Source organism: Protopterus annectens, chromosome 1.part1 (genome assembly GCF_019279795.1).
Source record: "Protopterus annectens isolate FY-2018-M chromosome 1.part1, PAN1.0, whole genome shotgun sequence".
Taxonomy (NCBI): domain Eukaryota; kingdom Metazoa; phylum Chordata; order Ceratodontiformes; family Protopteridae; genus Protopterus; species Protopterus annectens.
Genome location: NC_056726.1, coordinates 421,187,848 through 421,210,625, shown reverse-complemented (window position 1 = coordinate 421,210,625; position 22,778 = coordinate 421,187,848). Strand labels below are relative to the sequence as shown.

Below are 22,778 nucleotides of genomic sequence, written 5' to 3'. Positions count from 1 at the left end.
CGCAATCAGACAAACATGCAGAAGATACCCCAGATTCAAAGCTGGCTCAATGCACTACCAATTCTCTGCACTGTCCTTTGGCTTATCTACTGCACCCAGGGTCTTCACAAAGTGCCTGGCACCAGTAATTGCATTCTGCAGACAAAGAGGAATACAAATATATCCTTACTTGGACGACTGCCTCATACAAGCAGAGAACAAGGACATTCTACTATAGCATCTGGCATTTGTAAAAAGATTGCTACCATGCCTAGGGTACACATTCAATGAACAGAAATCAAAACTAGTACCCTCTCAAGAGATAATATTCCTGGGTGCAAGCTTAAATACAACTGCCCAGATGGCTTATCTCACGCCAGACAAACAAAGGCAACTGACTACCTATTTCAAATTGTTGGCAACAAAGACCCAGTTATCTGCAAGAAAAATTCTGCAGGCTTTGGGCTTCATGACATCCTGCATTCTGCTAATTCCATATGCAAGACTGCATATGAGGAAACTTCAATGGTACCTAAAAAGTGTTTGGACTCAGCATTGCCACAGCCTGGAAACAATAATTACTCTCATTCCCTGCCTGCAACAGGAGTTTCGATGGTGGGCGAAGGCCTGTCACCAGAACAAGGGACAGCCATTCACCTTACCCCCCCCAGCCAGGCAGACATTGACAACGGATGCATCAGATTTTGCCTGGGGGGCACACATGGCAAGAAGGTGTATTCAAGGCACATGGTCCGCCAACCAAATGCATCTACATATCAATCAAAAAGAGATGCTAGCTGTTCAGAATGCCCTGACAGCCCTCAAGGACCTACTTCATCCGGGACAACTACTGATAAAGACAGACAATACCACGGTCATGTGGTATATAAGCAAGCAGGGAGGCACTTATTCTTACCTCCTCTGCAGACTAGCCATGACTTTGTGGGACACAGCATTGACTTACCAAGTACATCTGCAGGCACAATTCATGCCAGGAAAGACAAATACTCTGGCAGATGAACTAAACAGAAACCTCATGGATCCCCACGAGTGGAAATTGGATCCACAAGTCTTCGACATGATACGGAAATGGGGATGCCCAGACATAGACCTATTTGCCTCTCCTCACAACTGCCAACTAAAGAGATTCTGCACAAGGACTTATCACAGACAAGCATGGAAAGTGGATGCCCTATCTTTCAGCTGGAAAAACTTAACAGTATATGCCTTTCCTCCACTGCCTCTCCTCCCCAAGGTACTCCTAAAGGTCAGACAAGAGTAGCCAAAAATGATACTGATTGCCCCAGACTGGCCCCGCCAGTACTGGTATCCAATCCTAAGGAACTTGTCTCAATGCCCAGCCTGGTCCTTACCTCAAATACCTCACCTACTGTCCCAACAAAACAATCAGATCCTGCACAGCCAACTCAAGACCTTAAATCTGGCAGCATGGCGGATAATGTAATCATACAAAACACACCTCTCACTAAAGCAGTGATGGATGTCATTTTGGAGGCCAGGAGGCGTAGTACTAGAAAATCTTATGCTGGAAAATGGAAGAGAGTCTGTGCCTGGAACCAGGCACAAGGAATTGACACACTAGTACCAAATATTCCTCAGATTTTGCAATACCTAACTGAGATGCTGGACAAAGGCCTATCCTTTTCATCGATTAAAATTCATGCCTCTGCCATTTCAGCTCATTACAATACAGAGCCACCAATCTTTTCTCATCCTTTGTTAAGGCAATACCTCAGAGGAGCCAAAAACTTAAGGCCTCCAAGGAGATCACCAATACCTGCATGGGACCTCAATTATGTTTTGGAAAAACTCACTCTGCCCCCTTTTGAGCCATCCGCTACAACTGATATAAAGTTTTTATCTTGGAAAACAGCTCTGCTCCTAGCAATAACCTTTGCAAGACAAGTCTCAGAGCTACAGGCACTCATGGCTGTGGAACCTTTTATCATTTTTATCCAGACAGTTTTTCTCTGAGGACAAACCCGATATTTATGCCTTAGGTAGTGTCCAGTGTGGCCCTTAACCAAACTATTCATCTGCCTACTTTTTATCCAAACCCACAGAATAAGGGGGAGAGAATTCTGCATTGTTTGGACATACACAGACAGCTATGCTTCTACTTGAACAGAACCAAAGCTTTCAGAAAGAGAACAGAACCAAAGCTTTCAGAAAGACTGAGCAACTACTAGTGGCATATGCTGCAGTATCACAAGGAAAGGCTATCTCAAAGCAGACTATTTCAAAGTGGATAGGCCACTGCATTTGTTTCTGCTATTCACAACATGGCAAGCCAGTACCTAAGGGCATTAGGCCACATTCAACCAGAGCAGCAGCCACTTCAGCAGCCTTCCTCAGGGGAGCACCAACCAAAGACATTTTAGAGGCTGCTACCTGGAGTTCAGTGCACACCGTTACAAAGCACTATCATTTACCACTCTACTCTAAATCCAGGGCAGGCTTTGCCACTGCAGTTCTGCAGGGCCTCATAGCCACTCCTAATGCTATTTAGCTCCAGCCTCCCAACCATAGCTTTGGGTTTCAACCCAAGTGTAATGACTGCAACAGTGAAACATGAAGAACATAGTACAATTGTGTACACTTACCATAAATGTAGATGTTCAAGTGTATTCACTGTTGCAGTCCAGGTTACCCACCCACTATCCCCCATCTCTTTTTGCTGGAACTTAGCTGCACTTCAATAATCTATACAACCTATGTGGTGTATTTGCTTGTAGATAAAGGTATACTATATTTTGGTGCATGCATGTTTGATTGGCATATTTCTAGCCTTCCTTTTTGGGGGCACTTGACATCTGGGGCAAGAAAAACTGAAGAAAATGGCGTCAGCTGCATTTTTTATACCCCTGGCGCACTGACGTCAGGGAAGAGGCGACAGCAACCGACGCCGGACCTAGACTTTGGAATTCAGAGTGACTGAGGGTAGCCTGCCGGCAGGATAACCCAAGTGTAATGACTGCAACAGTGAATACACTCGAACATCTACATTTATGGTAAGTGTACACAACTGTACTGTCTCTGGTTTCTAGTGGTGATTCTAACATAGATCATGCACCCTGGACAAGCATGCCCAGCCCCCCTCCTCAGTCATTCCTCACTCTTTTCTCGTCATTTCCTACACTGCCTGGGCCACTAACTAAATCTAGGTCACCTGGGTCATGGTCACGGCTTTATTTCACTGCTCCATATAGAGAGATGGAATTTGTTTTCCCAGAAGATTTGCTAGACCTTTTCTTCATTTTGCTGCATAAACCAAAACTACTAGTTATACAGACCTGTTGACAAATGGTACGAGCTTTACACTGGATTGATTGCATCAGAATTCAAGCTACAATGACGTATAAGCTACCAGACCAAGTAATAGAAACTAGGGAAGAAATAGACAAAAAACTGTCTGCTGTAGCTTCTAATTAATGTGGAATCACAATATGGCTTAAGGCTCTGAACTGTGAATCTCCTTCATGTTGTAATCCTGAGTTTGATTTAATCATTCTCTACCTGCGTACTCCGTGATTGTAAGTTAACCAGAGATTGTTCCCAGATCCTCCTTGAAAGGGGCACTTGTTTCTAATGAGCTTACCTGGTTTACAAATCGATTAAAGAACTGTCAAGTTGTAAATTAGCATTCCAGTAGCTTAGTTAAAATGGAGTTTATTTATGGGATATTTTGGTCCGCTTTTAATATGCTTGACTTTGACACATTGAAAAAAAATATATGTGTGTATCTATATATATATATATATATATATATATATATATATATATATATATATACATATATATATATATATATATATATATATATATATATATATATATATATATATACATACACACACACACACACACACACATACTTTTTGTGTTGTGCTGTTTTTTATGGTGGTGGTGGTGTAGGGTTAGATTTTGCATGCAGCGAGATAGTATTAATTTAGTTATATGTAGTTTTCTGCTTTGTGTAGTCAACAAGTGCTGTTAAGCATAAATGTAGCTTTATATTCATATGCAGGAATTAAGGGTGATTTATTTCTTTACTGGCACAGTGTATTTGTGTTTAAGCAGTGTTTGTAGCAACAAGAATGCTGACAGATGAGATGTGGACTTGGAGCTGTGTTAGTGTGCAAGGGAGTCACCACGAACAGATAGAGAAAGAGAGAGAGAGAGAGAATGGTGTAATGGGATTGTCAGCATTGTGACTGAGAATGGTGTGGATTGGACAGCAGTTTCCTGTAACAACATGAGCTGGCCTGCTGCCAGGGCTCGGGGGCTGTGGTGTGCTGAATGAAGTAGGCTGGAGAAAGCTGCTTTGTGCCTCAAACTCAGTTAGTCTGCTTCCATGAAGGAATGTGCAATATCCTATTTATTCATGGAGAAACTCCACAATAATGTTTTGCTTGAAAGGTAAGAAGTTTAGTTCTTTATTCGGATTGTGGTGTTGTGTCAGGCTGTAAGTGTCTTTTTGTTAAGTGTTCTTTAACTTAAAAGTCTGCATATTAGAGTGGAATACCCTGATACTCCAGTTTCAGTTTTTTCTTGTGGTTAAGAGACAGCATATGTACTTTAAAAACTCAGTGGCATATTACTTCTTTTGTTTCAGACTGGTGTGCTGTCATACCAGGAAAATGTGACCCAAAACTTCAATGAAAGACACTGAAGTTGTTATTATCAGTAGTAATGTTTTCTTTTCTGTTCACTTGCATGAGCCGGTGTGAAGTATTAATTTTCTTTTGGATATGTTGATTTAATTCCAGAAAGCAGATTTTAATGATGTACAGCTGGACTGAATTTTTCATATGGTAATATGAGACTGTAGTCAGCAGTGATTTTGTTCTACAGAGTGAAATTTCTAAAAGTTTTGTTTTTGACTTGTTAAATGTAGTTTGTGCTCCGTTTGTCACTCTTTATAAGAGGAACATGGAGATATGTAAAAAGGACTTGCCCCTTTTTTTAATATGCTAAATGGGTTAACCCGTTGTATAATTGGGTCTTTTCATATGTGTCCTGGGAACACTGTCTTCACAAGTGATTTGCTGAAAGTTACACAGAAAGTAAATGGAGACTGTGGGACTCGATCTCAGAACAACAGTATGAAGCTCTTTGTTCATAACCTTAATCCTCTGTGCTAAACTAGCAGACCACACAAGCTACATCTTTCATCGTAGATGTCAGTAATCTGTGAGCCACTACAGTTTTAGAATGTTTCTCTGTAATGTCTTGAAATACATCTGTAAAGACTGCTGTTGCTCACCTGGGTTGTAGAAACTGTTGAATAGTGTGGGTTCAGGTGCCTAAAGTTTAAAAGACAAGGCATACTTGACTGCATCTGTATATGTGTCTGTGTGTGTCAGATACTAGTACACTCTCTAAGTACTGTTAAAAACAATTCAGATAGTCTTTTTAAATTGGTTTGTCATTTAAAAGTACCGTCAGCACTTTCTACACAGATCAGTGGCCATTGATCAGTTTGTATATCCAAAACACAGGGTACATAAACAGTGCATACTTCTGAGTTAGTTGTTTCACTGCAGCTAAATGAAATGCTACACAGGCCCAAATGTGCTCTGTTCTTTATTTAAATAATTATATATGACTTTTGTAAATGTGGCAGTTTTGCATTACAAAATAGAAGTTAAGTGTTGCTTTATAGCTAAATGCTGATAGTTTCAAACTAGTAATATTTTCCTTTCATGCTCATGGGATTGTACCTAAAGAAAGAATCACTTTTGGAAATGTACCAGCTGACATAGGAACGGCTTTGGGATTAGCAATGTTTCTCACCACTAACCCAGATGATAGCCAGTGTCAGAATTTAAGCCCTTATTTTAATTGTTTGCTATGAATGTAAGGTAATACTTTTATAAGATTCTGGCAGCTAGCTAAGAAAAAAAACATCAGCAGGGTATTTAAACAATAAAATTCCAGTGTACGCTGTGTGGAATGTGTGTGTGTTTGTGACTGCGTGGGTATGCCTTGAAATGGGCTGAAATCTTTCCCAGGACTAGTTTTAGACATGTGCCCATTACCTGTAGTGGATAACCTCTGGCTCCCTTTTGATCTGGAAAAGTGTTAAAAATGGTAATCAGAAAAATGAATGAATGCATATGTGAACGCAGACCATTTTAAAAATAGTCACACACTGAAGAAACCTGGTTGGTTCTACCAATATATAAACACGAACTGTTTATGTATATGTGTGTGTGTGTGTGTATATGTATATACATATATATATTTTTTATTACAGAAGGTTGATGCGAGTGCCAGGATATTAGATGTGCATCATTGAGATTTTTTGCTATGGTAAATAAGGTGATTGGGCATACCTTGATATGTACAACTATTTATTTCTTGTATGTTTTCGTGTGGTTTGCTCTGACTCTAAGGAAGAACAATTTGTTGTATTGCTAAAGGGATTTTGTTGTTGGTTAATGCACAGTAAAACAGTACAACATTAGAATTACAACTGGGGTTTGTCTGTAGCTAAGTAAGTTGTATGTCTGGTTTATTCACTGTGCCATTGTTTTACCTGCATTCAGACACTAATGAAGTTCAAGTTCTTGAACATTCTATGCTGTATTGGGAGCAAAGTTTCCTGAATGCAGCCTTCTCAACCACCCCTTCAAGCAGACTAAACTCAGCCTGGAAAAAATGTTTAAAAATGATAGGTGGAAAGATGTTATTTTACACCATCATTATTATAATGTCTTTACACTGCACCGGAGCTGTTTTTTGTTTTTGTGAACTACTTAAGTTATAAGCTCTAGCTGCATACCTCTTAACCTCTTAGAGCAAGAAATCTGGACACAGCCTAAAATGATGGTGGGACAAATAGGGACATATATTAAATACTGCTCTTACAAACTTAGAAAGTTGATAGAATAATAGGTTTTTCATTAGCATGAATTTTCTGATGGCTGTGGAGTCTTAAACTCAAATATTTGTCATTATTTAATGACTTCAATCCTCAGCTATTTGCCAGAAAGGTACAGATTTTAGGAGGGGCACACCAAAAATATGAGGCAAAAATCTGGACATTCTGCAAAAATCTGTACAGATGAGGGGTATGTCTAGCTATAAACTACCACAGACAAATTTGTGTTAAACTTGTACAGGGGTAGCATACTACTTCAGCTCCTCCACCCAACTGCTTTGTTTACTTTGCGCTACCAGAAAAAAAAAACAATTGGTTTTGTTTACCTATTCTTCTGCCTTACACCATAGTACTTTTTCTAAGAACAACGTAAGCATTGTCTCTCAAAAAAAGTATGCAGTCTTTGCACAATATCCTTTTCCCTCTGAAGGTAATTTCTAATTTTCAGCAATTGCCTATTGAGTACTACCCATATTAAAGAGCATCAGATTTAGCTGTGCCACACTTTTAAAAGCAGAAATAGATGTAAAAATTGGAGTGAGGCGTCCTGGCAACACTTGCTAGTTACTTGGAGTGTAACAAATTTATGACCGGTCTGTGGACACCCTACACCCAAAGCCTTGGAAGAAGAGGTAGTGTGGTACAGGAGCAGCTGACCTCATCATCTGACCATTTGTAGTTATATGAATCACTTGCAAGGTGTCTGCATGGTGTTAGCCAGTGCTTTCAGTCGCATGTACCATATTTTCTATCCACGTACACTTTTGTTGTCAAGTAGGCATCTCTGTTGCAGATTTCAGAAATGTGGGGAATCCAGTAATGTGGGTGTGCCTTGCTCATACAGGGCAACACCTGTTCTCCTTGGTCCATTCCATACTCTGCCACAACTGCAGCTGTTGTATAGAACAGTTTCTAAGCCCTAATATTAATAAGGACATCAGTGGAAGTAGTACTTCAGTGAATTCTGTACTTCTGTCTTGAGCTTCCCTGGAGCTATTCCTTGTTTCTTTGTCTAGTCCCAAGTTTCCTTCTCACTTGGCTCATGCATACACTACATTCTTAAGGGACTGTGTTCTTGGCTGTGTTAAGGGAAGAAGAACAAGAAACAGATTTTTGTCAAACTTCAGTCTGTGTGTTTTTGGATAGACTCCATATAACAAAGAATAGCATTACTTAATTTTCCTGGCCGAAAATCTAATAATTCCCAGTTAAATAATTCAGTGCATTTCGTTTCTCTGGAAGGACACTTTCAAGGTTTCTATCCAAACCTCTGATAATATTTCCAAGCAGGTGTTAAAATCTGAACAGCCTTCAGATATAAATCTGGATTTGGTTTTGAGTCTGACATTTCTGAATTCATCTTGTGTATTAATTTTCTATCTTCCTGTTATTCGTATATCAGAATTCATGTCTTTTTTTCCTTTTCAGGTACAAAAATATGTGTACATTTTGTACAAAATGTCTTCCACAGCATCATCTCTTATTAGTAAAGTGTAGTTTTCAGTTACTAACACAATGGACTGTACTACCTAACAAGGCCTCTCTGGTAAAGTATCATGACAAGTATGAGTGTATTTATTATACCTCACAACATCAGACTCATATACTTGTGGTCATAATGTGGTTCAAGTGAGAACTGGGACATTCTGATGTAGTCCTTTCATGTCCAGAATTTTAGATCTTGCTTAAAGATGTGTTGCATTGGCATCTAGATACCCCTGACTGCAGAGAACAAGCTGTCACAGTCTGCTTTTAAAATGTATTACGGTTCAACACATTATCCTATCGCTGTGGGAAAGTAGGTGCTACAGTGACAGACTGGGGAAGCATCTGTATCCTGAGTTGCTGGCTGTCAGCACTCCAGGACTTAAGAGGGACTCTTTCAAAGGAACATATCAGTAAACACATTTTGGAAACAGTGTTATTTTGGAAAAGTTAACTGTGAAACATTAAGTCAGGAAACATTGTAACAACACTATTTTACCATAGATAAATGCAAGTCGGATTGCAGCAAATAGCTGCAGCTTCTTTCTTTCTTTCTTTGAGTATTGTACATGACTGGTATATTAGCTAGCCTCTGTTCACAGACTCAGTAAAACATTTAAATGCTTGCATCATAAGTCAAGCAGAGGATATTAAAAATGGCAACACTTTATCTGACAATATCCAGCTGATATGACTGCGGCCCCCTTGGATTTGACGTGTGTTTGTATCAGGAAGGGCCATGATATTGTGGGGGGTTGTTTCTTTGTGTTACAGAATACATGGAAGTAAACCACACACTGTTTAAACACATGAAGCCAAAGTACAGCTTTTTGTCTGTCTCAGATCTGTAGTTTCGTGCCCTTCTGGGAACCAAACTCTAGAATCAAGCATGCTGAGGACTAGTCACAAAAGATGTCATACATGTGCAGTGCATTTAATATGTTACATATTGTTATATGTCAGCTTTGGGAGGGATGTCATGAATAACTTCAGGTTATACTGAATTATGAAATAGTAGTTTGATTTTAAAGCAATGTGAACATACAAGCCACACAGTATTGTTTTTCACCTTTGTTGGCTGGAAGTTTGTGGTAGAGGCTCATTCTTTAATAAGTAAACGCAGCAAGAATTCACATGTGCATGCTCTTAGAGATATATTCTAAGTTCAAGTGCTTGTAATATCTCGGTTGTTTTGGGTCCCTTGTATATCATCAGGTCTGTTTGACATAACTCATTTGGGTAACAAATTTTTGTTATAGATAGTCGCCACTGAGGCAGATTTCAGCCAGCTGCCATATGCAGTTTTACAAAGACATTCTAGCATACATTCATGTGTTTATAAGACACATCACAAAGCTACATTTGCATTTATTTACAGTTTTTATTCATTTATTTATCTGTTAAACTGGTAAGTCAGCTGATCATACCTCTCAACCTGGAAACATCAAAAATCTGGACAAGGCCCATGAAAAATAGGTACAAATCTGTATGCTGATTAACATATAATTTGCATACATAATTATGTAACCCCACCCACTCCAATGGGATTGTGGGATACTACCTTCGAACGCAAATTGAAGAACAGACGACCAAAACATGGCACCAGACCAGAGTCCCCCTGCAGCCATTCCAGTGTCCTGTTACCTGGCTATTTTGCCCCATTTACCATAAACACTAATGTATGCATACTGCTTTACTTCTACAATGATTTGAATTTTATTTTTACATTTTACAGCACAACACTGCAGAAACACTAAAAGACATCATCTGGTAAACAAAACAATACTGTCTCACAATGAAAATAGGCTTGACATTAAACTTTGCCCTTGAAACAGCATTGAAATCCACACCACATCCAAAGAAAATGCATCTGGCCAGTGGTGGATAAAGATTACCTTTGGGCTGTTTTCAAATCATTGTCCCCTTGCACACAAAACAAGATAAACATACATGTGTTCTTTTCTTTATACACCTTCCTGACTTTATTAAATTATATTCCTTGTATAATACAACACACGTTAGAGCGCATTTTAAATTTATTGTTTGAACATTTTACCAGTAATCTGTACTGTAGGCAATGAAACAAAACACATGAACCAATAATGACAAAACTGCCTAATTCAGAACTTTTCCATCATAAAAGTCTGCTTCCACACCCACACTATAAATAGAATGACAGTAGTGTAAGCCATAGGCATCTTGCACAGCATTTCGCACTTATTTTCAATTTCATTTTTTTTGGGGGTAGGGGGACAAAAGGTCAAAAACCAGGGACACATTTTAAACATTGCTTGTATAATTTTGTAAAGTTGCTAGAATAAAATGTTGTGCTACCATCATGCATTTCACTGGCAGGTTTTGAACCCAGGACTCTATGCACTACATTCAGAACAACATACCACTATCCCACATCAGCAGCTGCCTGAAAAACAGGAAGACTGAAACTTAATAGCCATCATTTAGTGAATTAATTTCTCACTTCTCAACATAGCTCTTAACCTCAACACAAAAACATGGACAAACAACAAAGCCAATAATGGGGGAATACAAATTCATTTCTCACTTCTCACTCACCATACCTCTGAACTGTTAGCACAAAAACAATAATAGGGGAATACAAATTGTAATGTGTGCTCACTTCTTATCATAGCTCTAAACTCTTAGCACAAAAAAAAAGTGTTCTTGCTTCTCATCATAGCTCTCAAGTCTCAACTCAGTCAGAAATGGTGGTGACTAGGGATAGTAGGCTCTTTATACCCTGTACTAAAGGTACAGGGTTTGAGCCCGAATACCTCTAGCCACCAAGTGTATTATATAAACAATCCTGATGCCAGGAACTGTGGTTTTTACAGGTGTCTTATTGAAGCAAATAATAAGCACCTTTAGCAAATTCTACTTTTACTGGAATGGTGGAACCACACGTTGAGAACAGGAATGACAATAAACTGCAGGAGTGTATCACATTTAACCCGTGCTACGCTACCTCTCTGCTCACACATGCACATCCAAAATATTTTAGCATCTGCATCAATCGATTTAAGCAGCCTTCATTCAGTAACCTGAGTACTACATGCTGCCCCCATAAACAAGATATATATTGCAGTAGATGGGGCTTAAAATAACTTTGCATGCTAAACTGGCAGCAGTAAACCTAACGTTTCCGAAATAAATGTTCTTAGCACAACCTGGTAGATCACCTGCTCTTTTTTTTTTCGAGCTATGATGATAGAACTCATATTGCCTTCGGCCAACAAAGCTTTCAGTGGACCCGTCGCCCCTGGGGACGAGTTTTGATAGCGACTCCTCCACAAGCTACAAGAGACTATTTGCGTAGCACAAGTTAAAAGTATGGTAGTTGTTAAAACTTCGTTCTGTGAATGATCATTTGTATTATGCCTGATAGGTTTGTGCTGTGTAGTAGTGGAGAATACCGTTTGATTTATGTGATTAAGAGTAGCAGAAGCTGCCTAATTCCAGCTCTTGGTTGCAGCTGAGAACTAAAAAAAATGACATGTAAAAAACCTGGAGGGAATTGCCAACTCTATGGTGACTGGTAGACAGCTGGGCACTTTGGTGCCGTCTGAGGAATCACTACTCTTGCAATTCGTTGGAAGGGATATGCTATTGTAAGTAAAACCTAACCATAGGAAAACAGCTCCAGAGTGTCAGAAAGGGTTGTTTTGTTTTGGTCCCCAGTGTGACAACCCCGCTAGTGACTTTTCAACATGGTGTAGCTCGGTGATCATCCCGACTCCCAGTCCCGAGGCAAAAATCACCTCGTGAAAAACGGGCTAAGGAGGGCAGGGCTGAGTGAAGCAGGATCAAAAACATGTCGTGGTGGATCCCCACCAAGCGGGAGAATATGATGAAGGCATTTTCACACACACACACACACACACTTACCCTGAGTAGTGCTCGGCCTCTTCTGTTCCATCCTCGCTCCTCAGGGCTTGCTGTATCCCCCAGCTGCCATTAATCCCGGCCCCTTCAGGGCTCACTTTCGCTGTATCTCCTGGCCCCTTCAGGGCTCGCTGACTGTATTCCCGCCGTTAGCTTAACCTCCAGTCAGAAATGATGATGCGAGCTCCTTGAGCTCAATTCCAACTGGCTGGTAGCCTGACGGTGCTGACGTCATCGCGCACGTGATGACGTCAGCTCCGACAGCGCGAAAATTTAAAAAAAAGAAAAATCGGAAATGAAGGGGTGCCACTCGGGAATCGTGGCACCCCTTCATTTGGACCCCAAAACTCGGTAAAAAACGAGTAATTCGGAACGTTTGGGAGGTCTGCAGCTGATCCTTCTTGAATCTTTTTCAGTTATGACCCAAGTCATATGGGTAAATGTGAATGCAATATATGTGGGCCCTTTAATGTAATCAATCAACCAGCATGCTTTTTCAGAAGGTGAGTGGAAACTGAAGCAAAGAAAAAAAAATGGAGGAAGTGCAGACTCCACAAGGTAGAACCCTAGACCCTGGAGCTGTGAGGGAAAAATCTTTTTTTCTTTCTGTGTTACAGAAATCTTAACTGCTTGCCTTCATGCTGCCCATACACTATTTTGTGTAGTCTGCATTCTGTTCTTTTGATTCTGTTTAATTGGAAGCCAGTGTTAGATGTCTAGAATTTCTCCCACAGCAGCTATGCAAGGTTTGTAGTGCCAGGTAATATCTCCTTTGGTATACTGTCTACATGTTGCTCTAATGATTTTATGCTGTGGACTGTTCAAAGTTTTTCGCATATGTTAAACTGCTTGACACTTTCCTGCACTGCAGTATTTTTTTTTCACAGTTTTTGCCCCTCTGTCTATCAGCCAGTTTGTTCCCTTCACCGACTAGAAGCCATGTTAAGCTGGGTCATCATTGAGACAGGCATTAGGCCTGGTTTCCTCACCGGTTCTAACTACATGCACCTGCCAAGGCACTGGGTGGGTGTGTAGCGGGTTGCCAGTGAAGGATGTCCCCGCACTTCCATAGAGGACATTCTCTACAGATGACCCTGTTCTCCTTTCACAGCATGACCAGTGTTTTCCCCTATCTCCACCAGGGAAATCACAACATCCTGTCTGCTGCTGAGTGCATGTAATCCTCTCCGTCTCCATTGGAGAATTCTGGACCATACCCTTCACTCCTTCTCCCTGCCTGGTTCCATCAGTGCTGAGGCCATTAATCAAACCGAGGTTCCCTGGGTCACAGGTAGGGCTATATGCCTCTACACCACAAGGCCAGGCCACTACACCATTGTTTCAGCATGAAGGCTTTGCAGTGCTGCTCCAGTGTTTTGGTTCAGCCTGATGTGTCACACTGCACACACTTCTGTCATACCAGCAGTCCTACTTTTGTACACAGTGCTGATCTTCACTCTTGATTTCAATCAGATGTCATCTATCATAGGAGGTTACTAGTCTAATGGGCCTGAGGCCCTTGCAAGCCTAGCCAAGAGCTTATCCCCAAAAAAGAAACCGTAGTCAGCACCTGTCACCCCTGTCAATGAGAGACACAGGTGGAGCCCCTGAGACAAATTTGTGGTTTCCCATCCACTCATCAAGGTTGCATTTGAAGAGGGTCAGTGAGGTACTCTGTTTGACATGTATGGGAAGTCTATTCCAGAGACAGGGGAGCCTCTGGGAGACTGTCTCTCCAGCAGGTTTTGTTGATGCCATATATTAGATTTCATCCTTTCAAGTGGGTAATGCATGAAGAGTTAGACTTACGGATGTGGAGTATCTCTTGTACGGCAGAGTCCGATATTGCCTTGTAGGTGAGACACAGATCACCTCTAAGCAATCTGTATGATACCGAGCAGTGTGACAGTGATTTGAGCCTGCCCGCATAGGACAGGTATTGTAGGCCATGGATTCTCTTTGCGAGGTATTTCTTTGTCCTTTCCAGTTGGTGCAGATGTTTGGAGAGGTACATACCAAACGGGGTGTTATACTCAATATTTGGCCTAATGAGGGAGGAGTACAGAGAAGTAATAACCTCCTTTTTTGGATGCAATCCCTTTACTTATGAAATGAACTAAGTAAAAGGCTTTTCTGGCCACTACCGCTACATGATGGACAAATGTGAGATTGTTGTCAACCTGAGAACCTACCCAGGTCTCTCACCACAGGTTGTGTGCTTAGGGGGTTGCCGTTGATGTGGTATCTGTAGGGGCCATGTTTTTGCCGAATGGTATGATAATACATTTTTTTCTGTTTAACTTAATGCTTTGACTTTGGCACCAATCATTTGTTGCTGAGAGACCCTCTTGCAGTATGTTAACATCATTTGGGGAGTCAATGACAGGACCCAACTTACAGTCAACCGCAAACTTGGTCAGACACAGGCCTTTTGTCTTTGCTTGAACCTCTGAGAAGAGATGCAAAACAGTAGGGGTCTCAGGACAGATCCCTGGGAACACCACTAGTGACAGATCTGCCGTCAGAGGTGGAGGTGCCTATTTTGACCTTGGGGGTCTATTGGTGAGCCAGTTGGCCACCCACCTGATGGGATAGGGATTTACGGCAAGTTGTGTTAGCTTTTCAGTGATGCCCGTGTGGGGGATTGTGTCAGAGGCCTTGGCTAAGTCAAGGTAAGCTGTATGTACTGACTTTCTCTCATCCAGTCTCAAAGAAATCATCCAGGTTCAGCAGGCAAGATCTACACTTGACAAATCTGACCTGGTTGGGGTCAAGTGCTTGGAGATTGCTATATGTTCTTGTTTATGAGATCCATAATAATACGCTGCATGGCTTTACAGATCAGACTGGCCAAGATAATGGGATGATGGTTTCCCGGGTCAGTAGTGGCACCACCTTTGTGCAAGGGGATGACTATGGCAGTTCTCCATGCTCTTCTGCTGGGATGAAGCTGTACTTAGGCTGTGATTGAATAGGGTGCTCAATGGCGAAGCTAGTTCTTGCTGGAGATGGTGCAGAATACAGCCTGGGATATTATCAGGTCCCATGGAAGCTGTGTTCTTTGCCTTGGATAGGGCCTTTAACACTTGATCTACAGAGATGTGAGGTACGGGACAAGTATCGGGGATGTGGAATGGGCCTTTGGGGTGATGGGGGGTGAAGTTTACACTGAACCTATCTGCTAGCAGGATCAGTGTAAGTGATACCGTTAAGTACTAATTCGGAACAAACCTGGGCTTTGCCATGGAGGTTCCTGACCTAACTGAAGAAGGCTTTGTGGTTTCCCTTTGTTTCAGAAGCTAGTTTCAATTCATAATTGGCTTTGGAGGTTTTCACTAGTGATCTAATTTGCTTGTTAAGGCTGAGGAGGGACTTTTTCCAATTTGGAATTTGTTCCTTTTTACCCTTGGACAATGCGATACTGAAGATTGATACACCAAAAAGAGGATGAACAATATAGTATCTTAGCTACTAAAAGGTTAACCTGATTTTTAGCTCTGCTGTTTTTCTTCAAATTGCATGATAAAAGTTGTTTTTCAGATGGAGCCGAACCATACACAATGGTTTCACTAAGGCTGCTACACCTGTTGAAGTTTGGATTTGTAATTATATTTGTTAAATCACTTTAAAGTGTTTCGATTTCATGTTGAATGTACAGTGTAGCCCAAATTGTTTACAACAACTAGCAGGAGAGCTGTGTCAAGTTCTGTAGCGAACCCTTTGGTTGTAGTAACAAAAATCTTAGCTGGCCTCTCTGCTCCCACATCGCCCCAAGTCTTTATGGTTTTGTTCTTTGTTACCATAGGCAGCCTCACCTTATGTATATTGCTGTGTTCTAATGGAGGAGGGGTTTTGCAAGTGTAACAGTTGCTCTTACCATAAACTGCCTTCTTAGTAATTCTTTTGCTCATGCCCTTTTTATTTGCCGTGTTTGCCTCTTATGTTTGCTTGATATGTAGCACCACCCCAGGCTTCACTTTTACCCATTCATTCTGCACACACCTGTACTTTATTTTCACACTTGAGATCCCTTGTCTGATCATTCTTTGGAAAGCTGAAGTGAGAGCCACACAGGAGTCTGGAAGGCTTCATGGAAGTATCCATGAAGGGTGGATGCTTTTTGCCGTAGCCTACTGAGTTCTATCAGCATGATGTCTCCTTTATTGCAGAGTTTAGCTCTATGCGACTGCATATACCCCAGTGCTACATATATCACCTTACTGCTTGGGGAGCAAGCATGCTCTGGCCCTTCACTTTTCTTTGCCATTTCCTTAAACTTACGCATGGTCTTGGTACTGCCATCCCTCCTCCCATGATGGGTGAGGAGGTGACATCCACTTAGTCTCACCATCCCTTACTGGCTGTCCAGCACCCAGTCGCTAATTGACCCCATATCATTTGGGTCACAGTCAGGACTTTATTCCCCTGCACAAGGGAGCTGATTTTTTTTATAGTTATTGACCCTTGTTTACCGACCAACTGAGCAAGAACCCATTTTCAGCTGAGGCCCAGGGAGAAAGGCTGCATTTTTAATAAAAATATTGAATGACTTTGCACTTCTTTGTTTAAGATGGAAACAGGTTTTCCAAAGAGCATTTCCTGTGCTCTAGTATCTAGGTGCATTTAAGACAGAGTTGTTTTTTTAAAAGCTGCTTACGTATAAAATGTCTTAGTGCATTTCTTATTTCTACTTCTCTTGCCTTCAGGCAACCACACGTTTAGACTTTATAGAAGCCTGCGTGTTGCTTTTCCTTTCAGTAGACGTTTCCTGTCAGTGTCGTCCTCAGACAGACAAGACATACTCAAAGAAGAAAGGGGGACTTGTCAGTAGATCTTCTCAAGTGGTGATGCCTTATGATAAAGGCTTGTTTTGAACATGTTTGAACTTTGTCAAGAGCTGAGACATGCTACAGTCATTCCATTTGGCTGTTAATTGTTTTTCCTGTTTTTACCAGATTCACTGTCTACTTGAGTTCAATATTAAACTCTGTGTAGATAATTTCACTCTTAAAGATGACAAAAACTAACAAAGCAGTACGGGAAAACTTGACTAAAGACTACCAAAATGTTTAAGTGGCTTCATAATGCCAAAATTATTGTTAACCCAAAGAAACACGAAGCTATGTTGCTCAATACTGCTTAACAAACTAACTGAAGGCACAGCTGTAAAAGTAATGGACCATCACAAAAGTAGTACTGAAGTGGTCAGTAACTTCAGATGCTCAGGCACGTGGTTCAAGAGGACTGTGACCGTTCGTACTCAAGTTTGAATATGCCTTACTCATTTCCCTTAATTCTTCTCAAAACACTGCTAATTAAAATAAAATTTGCCGGTTCATACCCTTTCTGATTCATCAAGATTTAACTGTTTTTCAGTCCAAAAAGCCTTCTGGTTACAGTTATTGTTTTACCCTGCTGCTCGATTCTGTTACATTCAAACTGCTGCATCTAGAGTTTCTGCTTCTTGCGAACAAATCAGAAGTTATTAATACATAATTTTCAGCAAGGTCTAACAACCAAGGTGGTAGAAGGCTTAAAAAGGTGTCTCATTTTGTGAATAGCAGTACCAGATTCCTTCATTAAATTTGCTGCCACAGTCTGAACTGTATTATTAGGGGCTGTCAGAAGTGTGTGTGTGTGTGGGGGGGGTTAGGTTCCAGTACATGAAGTACCAGCAAAATCTTTTAAGTTATATAGAATTAGCAATGTCAGACAGAATGCAGTTGAACTAAATGTTACAGTGTCAAAAATAGGTAGGATGGTAACCTGTACATATGGTAGTAAAGCTTCTTATAGTAATTCTACTCTGTGCAGTACAATAACTGTCACAGTAGAGTACGGAGTTATTTACAAGAGGTGAATAGCAAAAGGTTGATTTAATTTTGAGATGTAAATGAAATGAGCAGTAAAAGAGAATTAAGAGGGGCTTAGGTAGAAGGTGGGGAGGGTGATGGCAGAGTGATACTTTTAACAGAGTACAGGAAAGGAGAGTATGGTAGAAGAGGAGGCACTTGGAGATGTTATACTTACACCGGGGATGTACAGTTACAGAGCCAGGATGTTGAGAGGTGTTCTCTTAGATGCGTTTATGCCTGCTAGTTCTCAAGAAGCCTGCATGCAGCATAGATTTGTCCACAGGTGGCTGGAAAGCATGCTGCAAGTGTGACATTTATGTGTAAAATGCCACATGTAAGTGAAAGTACCCAACTGAACCATTGCTGTAAAACATGACAGTCTTATGTGTATCCAGGCTACCATCTCATATGCACCCAGAATATCGGCTACTGTGACACACACATACACACACTCCTTTGTTTTAGAATTGTACCGACTATTGATCTATGTGGTTCATTTGCTTTTATGAGTGACTCTTGCACACAGTGTGGTCAGCTCCATGAGGAACTGAAATAAATGGCCTTTGCCTCATCTTAAGCTAACAGACCTTAATGCAATGAATGAATAGCACTGTTGTTTCCTTTGTTTACTCACTACCTTATGACAATAGGGTATAACAAATAGTGCAGTACGGGAGTTAGCAGGGAAGTGCTGAGGAACTGAGACAGCCCTAGCTGTAAAAAGCATGAAATACTGCCTTAAGGACAAGGTTGACATTTCCCTAACTATGTAGATTAAGCATATGCTGACAATGTGCAGGTGATTGTTCCTGCTGTGACTTATTTCTTTGTGCTTTAGAGTCAAAGGTCATCTGCAGCAGAGATGATGGGTTGATTTTTTTTTTTCGGGGGGATGGGAGATTTTAGTGATTCCGACATACTGTGAGTGTCTTCTTCTTTGGCATTTAAACTGTGTTTTTTCAGAGAGTATGGATTCAGTAGTCTCATACGTAGACTTTCAGTGTTTGAGAAAGTTTAAAATTTCAGGAAAATGGCATTGAAATTACTTCCCTTTATCAATAAATGCAGCCAGTTTAGAGTTTGCATGCAATATTTAGACATATTGTGAACATATTAGCCTTTTTTAAAGCCTTTTCACATACAGAGCATCTTGTTTAAGAACACTGTTGACACCTATGTCATAATTTGTACCTGTCTTCCACTATATTGTTTGTACTAAAATACTGTCCACCTACACTGTTAACAGGACTGGTTTCCTACTGTACAGAGAAAAAAATCATGAATCTGCCTGCTTTGAGTGTGCTGGCTGTTCTGTGGTAGAACTGTATTTTATGTTTTTTTTTAACTTGTTAAGAAGACTCTTGCAAGAAATATTCAGTCTAAAATTCTAGCTTTAAGTTAATTTAGTGCCCTGTAAGTAATGCACATTTTTCCCTTCCTGCAGTCAGAGGAGAGTGGCATTAGGGTATTTGTGAACGATACTGCTATCTTCTTTATATGCCTAACTTCCCTTTATGGATCTTGGCAACCGTTCTATAGTATGTTGTACATTGTGAGACATAGCTCACTCGTGCAATCAGTTATCCCCTTAGCATCCCTGTCTACCCTGATCTTCAACACAAAATTGTGTAGTGGGACCCACATCCTGAAGACACCCACAGTATGTCAGAATCACTTAAGATCTCCTGTCGGGATGGTTGAACTGGCAATGGTCACCACTTTTTAATCACCCTCCTCTCCCTATAGGCTACTGGAATATCCAGGCTGCTAATCTAACCTGGCCAGCTGGGTCATAGGCTCCATCTTTCTCCATAGATGTGGCCATGCTTAAATGTGGCACCCTTACAGTTCAGTGAAGTCGTTATACAGATGTAAAGAGTTAGTGTACTACATCAGTAAGAAATACAGCGCATGTAAAACATTGCTACTGTGTACATCCCCACTGCTGTAATAAAATCTTATTTGTCTTCTTCTCTATGCCTGGAACACAAATCATGGCTAAATGTATACATTGGAACAGCCTTCTGCATATCAGGTTAACAAATAAAATTGTGTTGGGGGTAGCTACAGTACTACTACAGTACTAGTGCATAAGGGGACTTGTGGCCTAAAGATGTCGAAACAGTAAGGTGGAGTCCAAAGAATGTCTTGCACTGGAGGTATAACGGAAGGTTTTTTTTTTCCTTTTAGCTTTATGCATTTCCTTGTAGACTTCCTTTTCTCAAGAATGCTAACAGCAAATTGCATTCCCCTCCATGCACAAGAGTTACAGTGTAACAAATGGTTCAGGTGATGCTACTTAAAGCTCTTAATGTTTGTTAGTGTTACACAAATGGATTGCTTGTTTTAATGTATGTAGCAAATACCTAAGAAGAGCGAAGCTAAGGCTTTACTATGTGTTTATAATCTAGCAGTATTGTTTCAAGAGTAGCCATTCTAACTAAAAATCAGCAGAGATTTTGGCTTCTTGACTCCTGTGAAATGCTTGCATTGTCAACAGTTTGCTTTACAGAAAGATTTCCATACTTGTGACTGGAGCAACAGTGTTATGAATTTATTTTATTTATTTAGCTGACAGAACTAGCCTATCTGGCAAAAGCCCATTTACAGTAGAAGCTCAGATACAAGGGGGGATCCAAAGGTGCCCACTGTATAAAGCATGAGTAGTGACTAGAACATTAAGTAAAAAAAAAATAATAATAAATAGGCATCATAGTCTATTACAGCAGGCACACATCGTACAATCCCAGCTTTAAGTATGCCTTTTAAGACTGTGTCTATCACACCCATGTTTGCTATCATACTCATAGTTAAAATCTGCTTCATGGCAGAAAGGGATCCTCGGGTCAGTTAGTTTGCAGGGTTAACAAACAGCCATGCAGACAAACTAAGCAAGAAAATAATAGTGCCGTCTTTACATTCCTTCCTGGTGTCTGTCCGAGTAGTAGGTAACTTGGGTCCTTTTGTTTTTTTTTTTTAAAGTAGCCTTCACCAATTTGTAGTGCGTCATCAGATTCTATGATTTTCCTTAGCCTCACACACAAAGGTGCTGAATGTAACTATTTGTATTTAACACTGCATTGTGCATAATTCTTATCCATTGTCATGTACACAGTCTTTCTTATCACATCTATAGATAAAAGGAGCCCTCCCCAGGTTTTTGTCCTATTTTACCTTTTTATATATGCTTTCCTTCACCCACACAACAACTATACACAGGTATGCGTGCATGCATGCATACACAACTTTTGGTTACAAGATACTTTCCGTACAATTTTTACTTGTCCACCAACCCCCATACTAGATACTCAAGAGGCAACTACACTGTAAAAACAAAGTTCTCATGTGAGCAGGGTGGTGGGACCCAGATGGATTGTGTTTAATCATTTTTAAAAATTAATGTATCTTTGTACAGAGTTTCAGCTAGTTAGCTTTTCTGGGCATCTTATGACTGTTTTTCAGGAGACACATAGTATAACTCCTGTCTGAAAACATTTGAGTCATCTCAGCATTGTTGAAGTACAACTTTAGACAGTTCAGAGGTAATGCTTTAGAGCAGGTGCATGTGCTATGCATATCTTAGTAAGGGTCTATATCACATCAGCGAACGCTGATATATCGAACTTCAAAGTCTGAAAGCTGAAAACAGCGAAGGAACGGCTCACTGAATTTTTTCCCAGGGAAAAAATTTGCTGGGCCATTCTTCAGACTTTGCTGTTTTCTCCACTGTGGAGCGATCTCAGAGTTGGTATATTTAAGTTTGAGGTATGTGGGTGGCACAGCCCCCCAATTGGGGGGTGAGGGGTGAAGCCCCCCACTTAATTTTGTCTGTGTACTCTTTTTTTGGATCAGCAAATTTTTCCCAGGGAGAAAATTTGCTGAGCCGTTCCTTCGCATTTTACAGTTTTCAGACTTTGAAGTTCGCTATGTCCGTGTTCGCTGATGTGATATAGACCCCATAGTAAGCAGTGCTACACAGGTAATTTGTCTAGGATACACTTGTCAAACAATTTTTGCATAACAAATATGTAATTATTAGTTATTAAGTGAAGGTAGATATGGCTACTTTCGAATTACTGTTTGTTATACAAAGCTTTAGGTAAATAAAAACAAGTCTCATTGCTCAGATTTCTTCATGATTACATAGTTTAGTAACTCATGGGGAAATGATGAGAGAAGTGCACATAAACAGTCGAGTGACTCTTAGTGAGGAAGAGGAAAGGCCTTGTAGAATATAATGATGGAGCCCTGACAGTGACTAAGCTGACCGTGGTTCAGTTACCAGCCCAGGTATCAAAGGAGCCAGTCAGGAAGAAGGGCACTAAAGAGGCAGTGTCCACTTACTTCTACCAGGAAGAGGTTAGGGGGCATAATGTAGTGATGTGTCTTCTCCTAATATATCTTTGTAGAGACTGGAGGCCTGGGGACAGCTATCTACTACATGGGAGGGGTTGCTTAAAGGGGCCATAGCAAGTGGCAACTCCATGCTGCTCTCATTGCATTTCCTCCCTTGCAGTATTTATGGAATACCATTTTTTAACTGTGGCTGAGTGTTTAACTGTTAGATTCTGATGAAGTTCATAGGTTCATAGGTTCATAAAATTGAAGTTTATTGGCTGTTTGGGCAGTTCTGAGTGTTTATTAAAAGAACA

At 40.6% G+C, this 22,778-nt stretch overlaps 1 protein-coding gene across 3 annotated transcripts in view; it reads left to right on the top strand.

Moving 5' to 3' along the window:
* Positions 1-22,778, top strand: part of NHSL1 (NHS like 1) — an 829,440-nt gene that overhangs the window by 166,033 nt on the left and 640,629 nt on the right. The window contains exon 1 of one of the 3 annotated variants that reach the window (XM_044075551.1): positions 4,322-4,419. The exons of the other annotated variants lie outside the window; for them this stretch is intronic. Within the exon in view, the coding sequence (XP_043931486.1) occupies positions 4,404-4,419 (16 nt within the window). The 5' untranslated portion in view covers positions 4,322-4,403. Of the gene's footprint in view, positions 1-4,321; positions 4,420-22,778 lie in introns of those variants that run through there. 3 annotated transcript variants of the gene reach the window in all.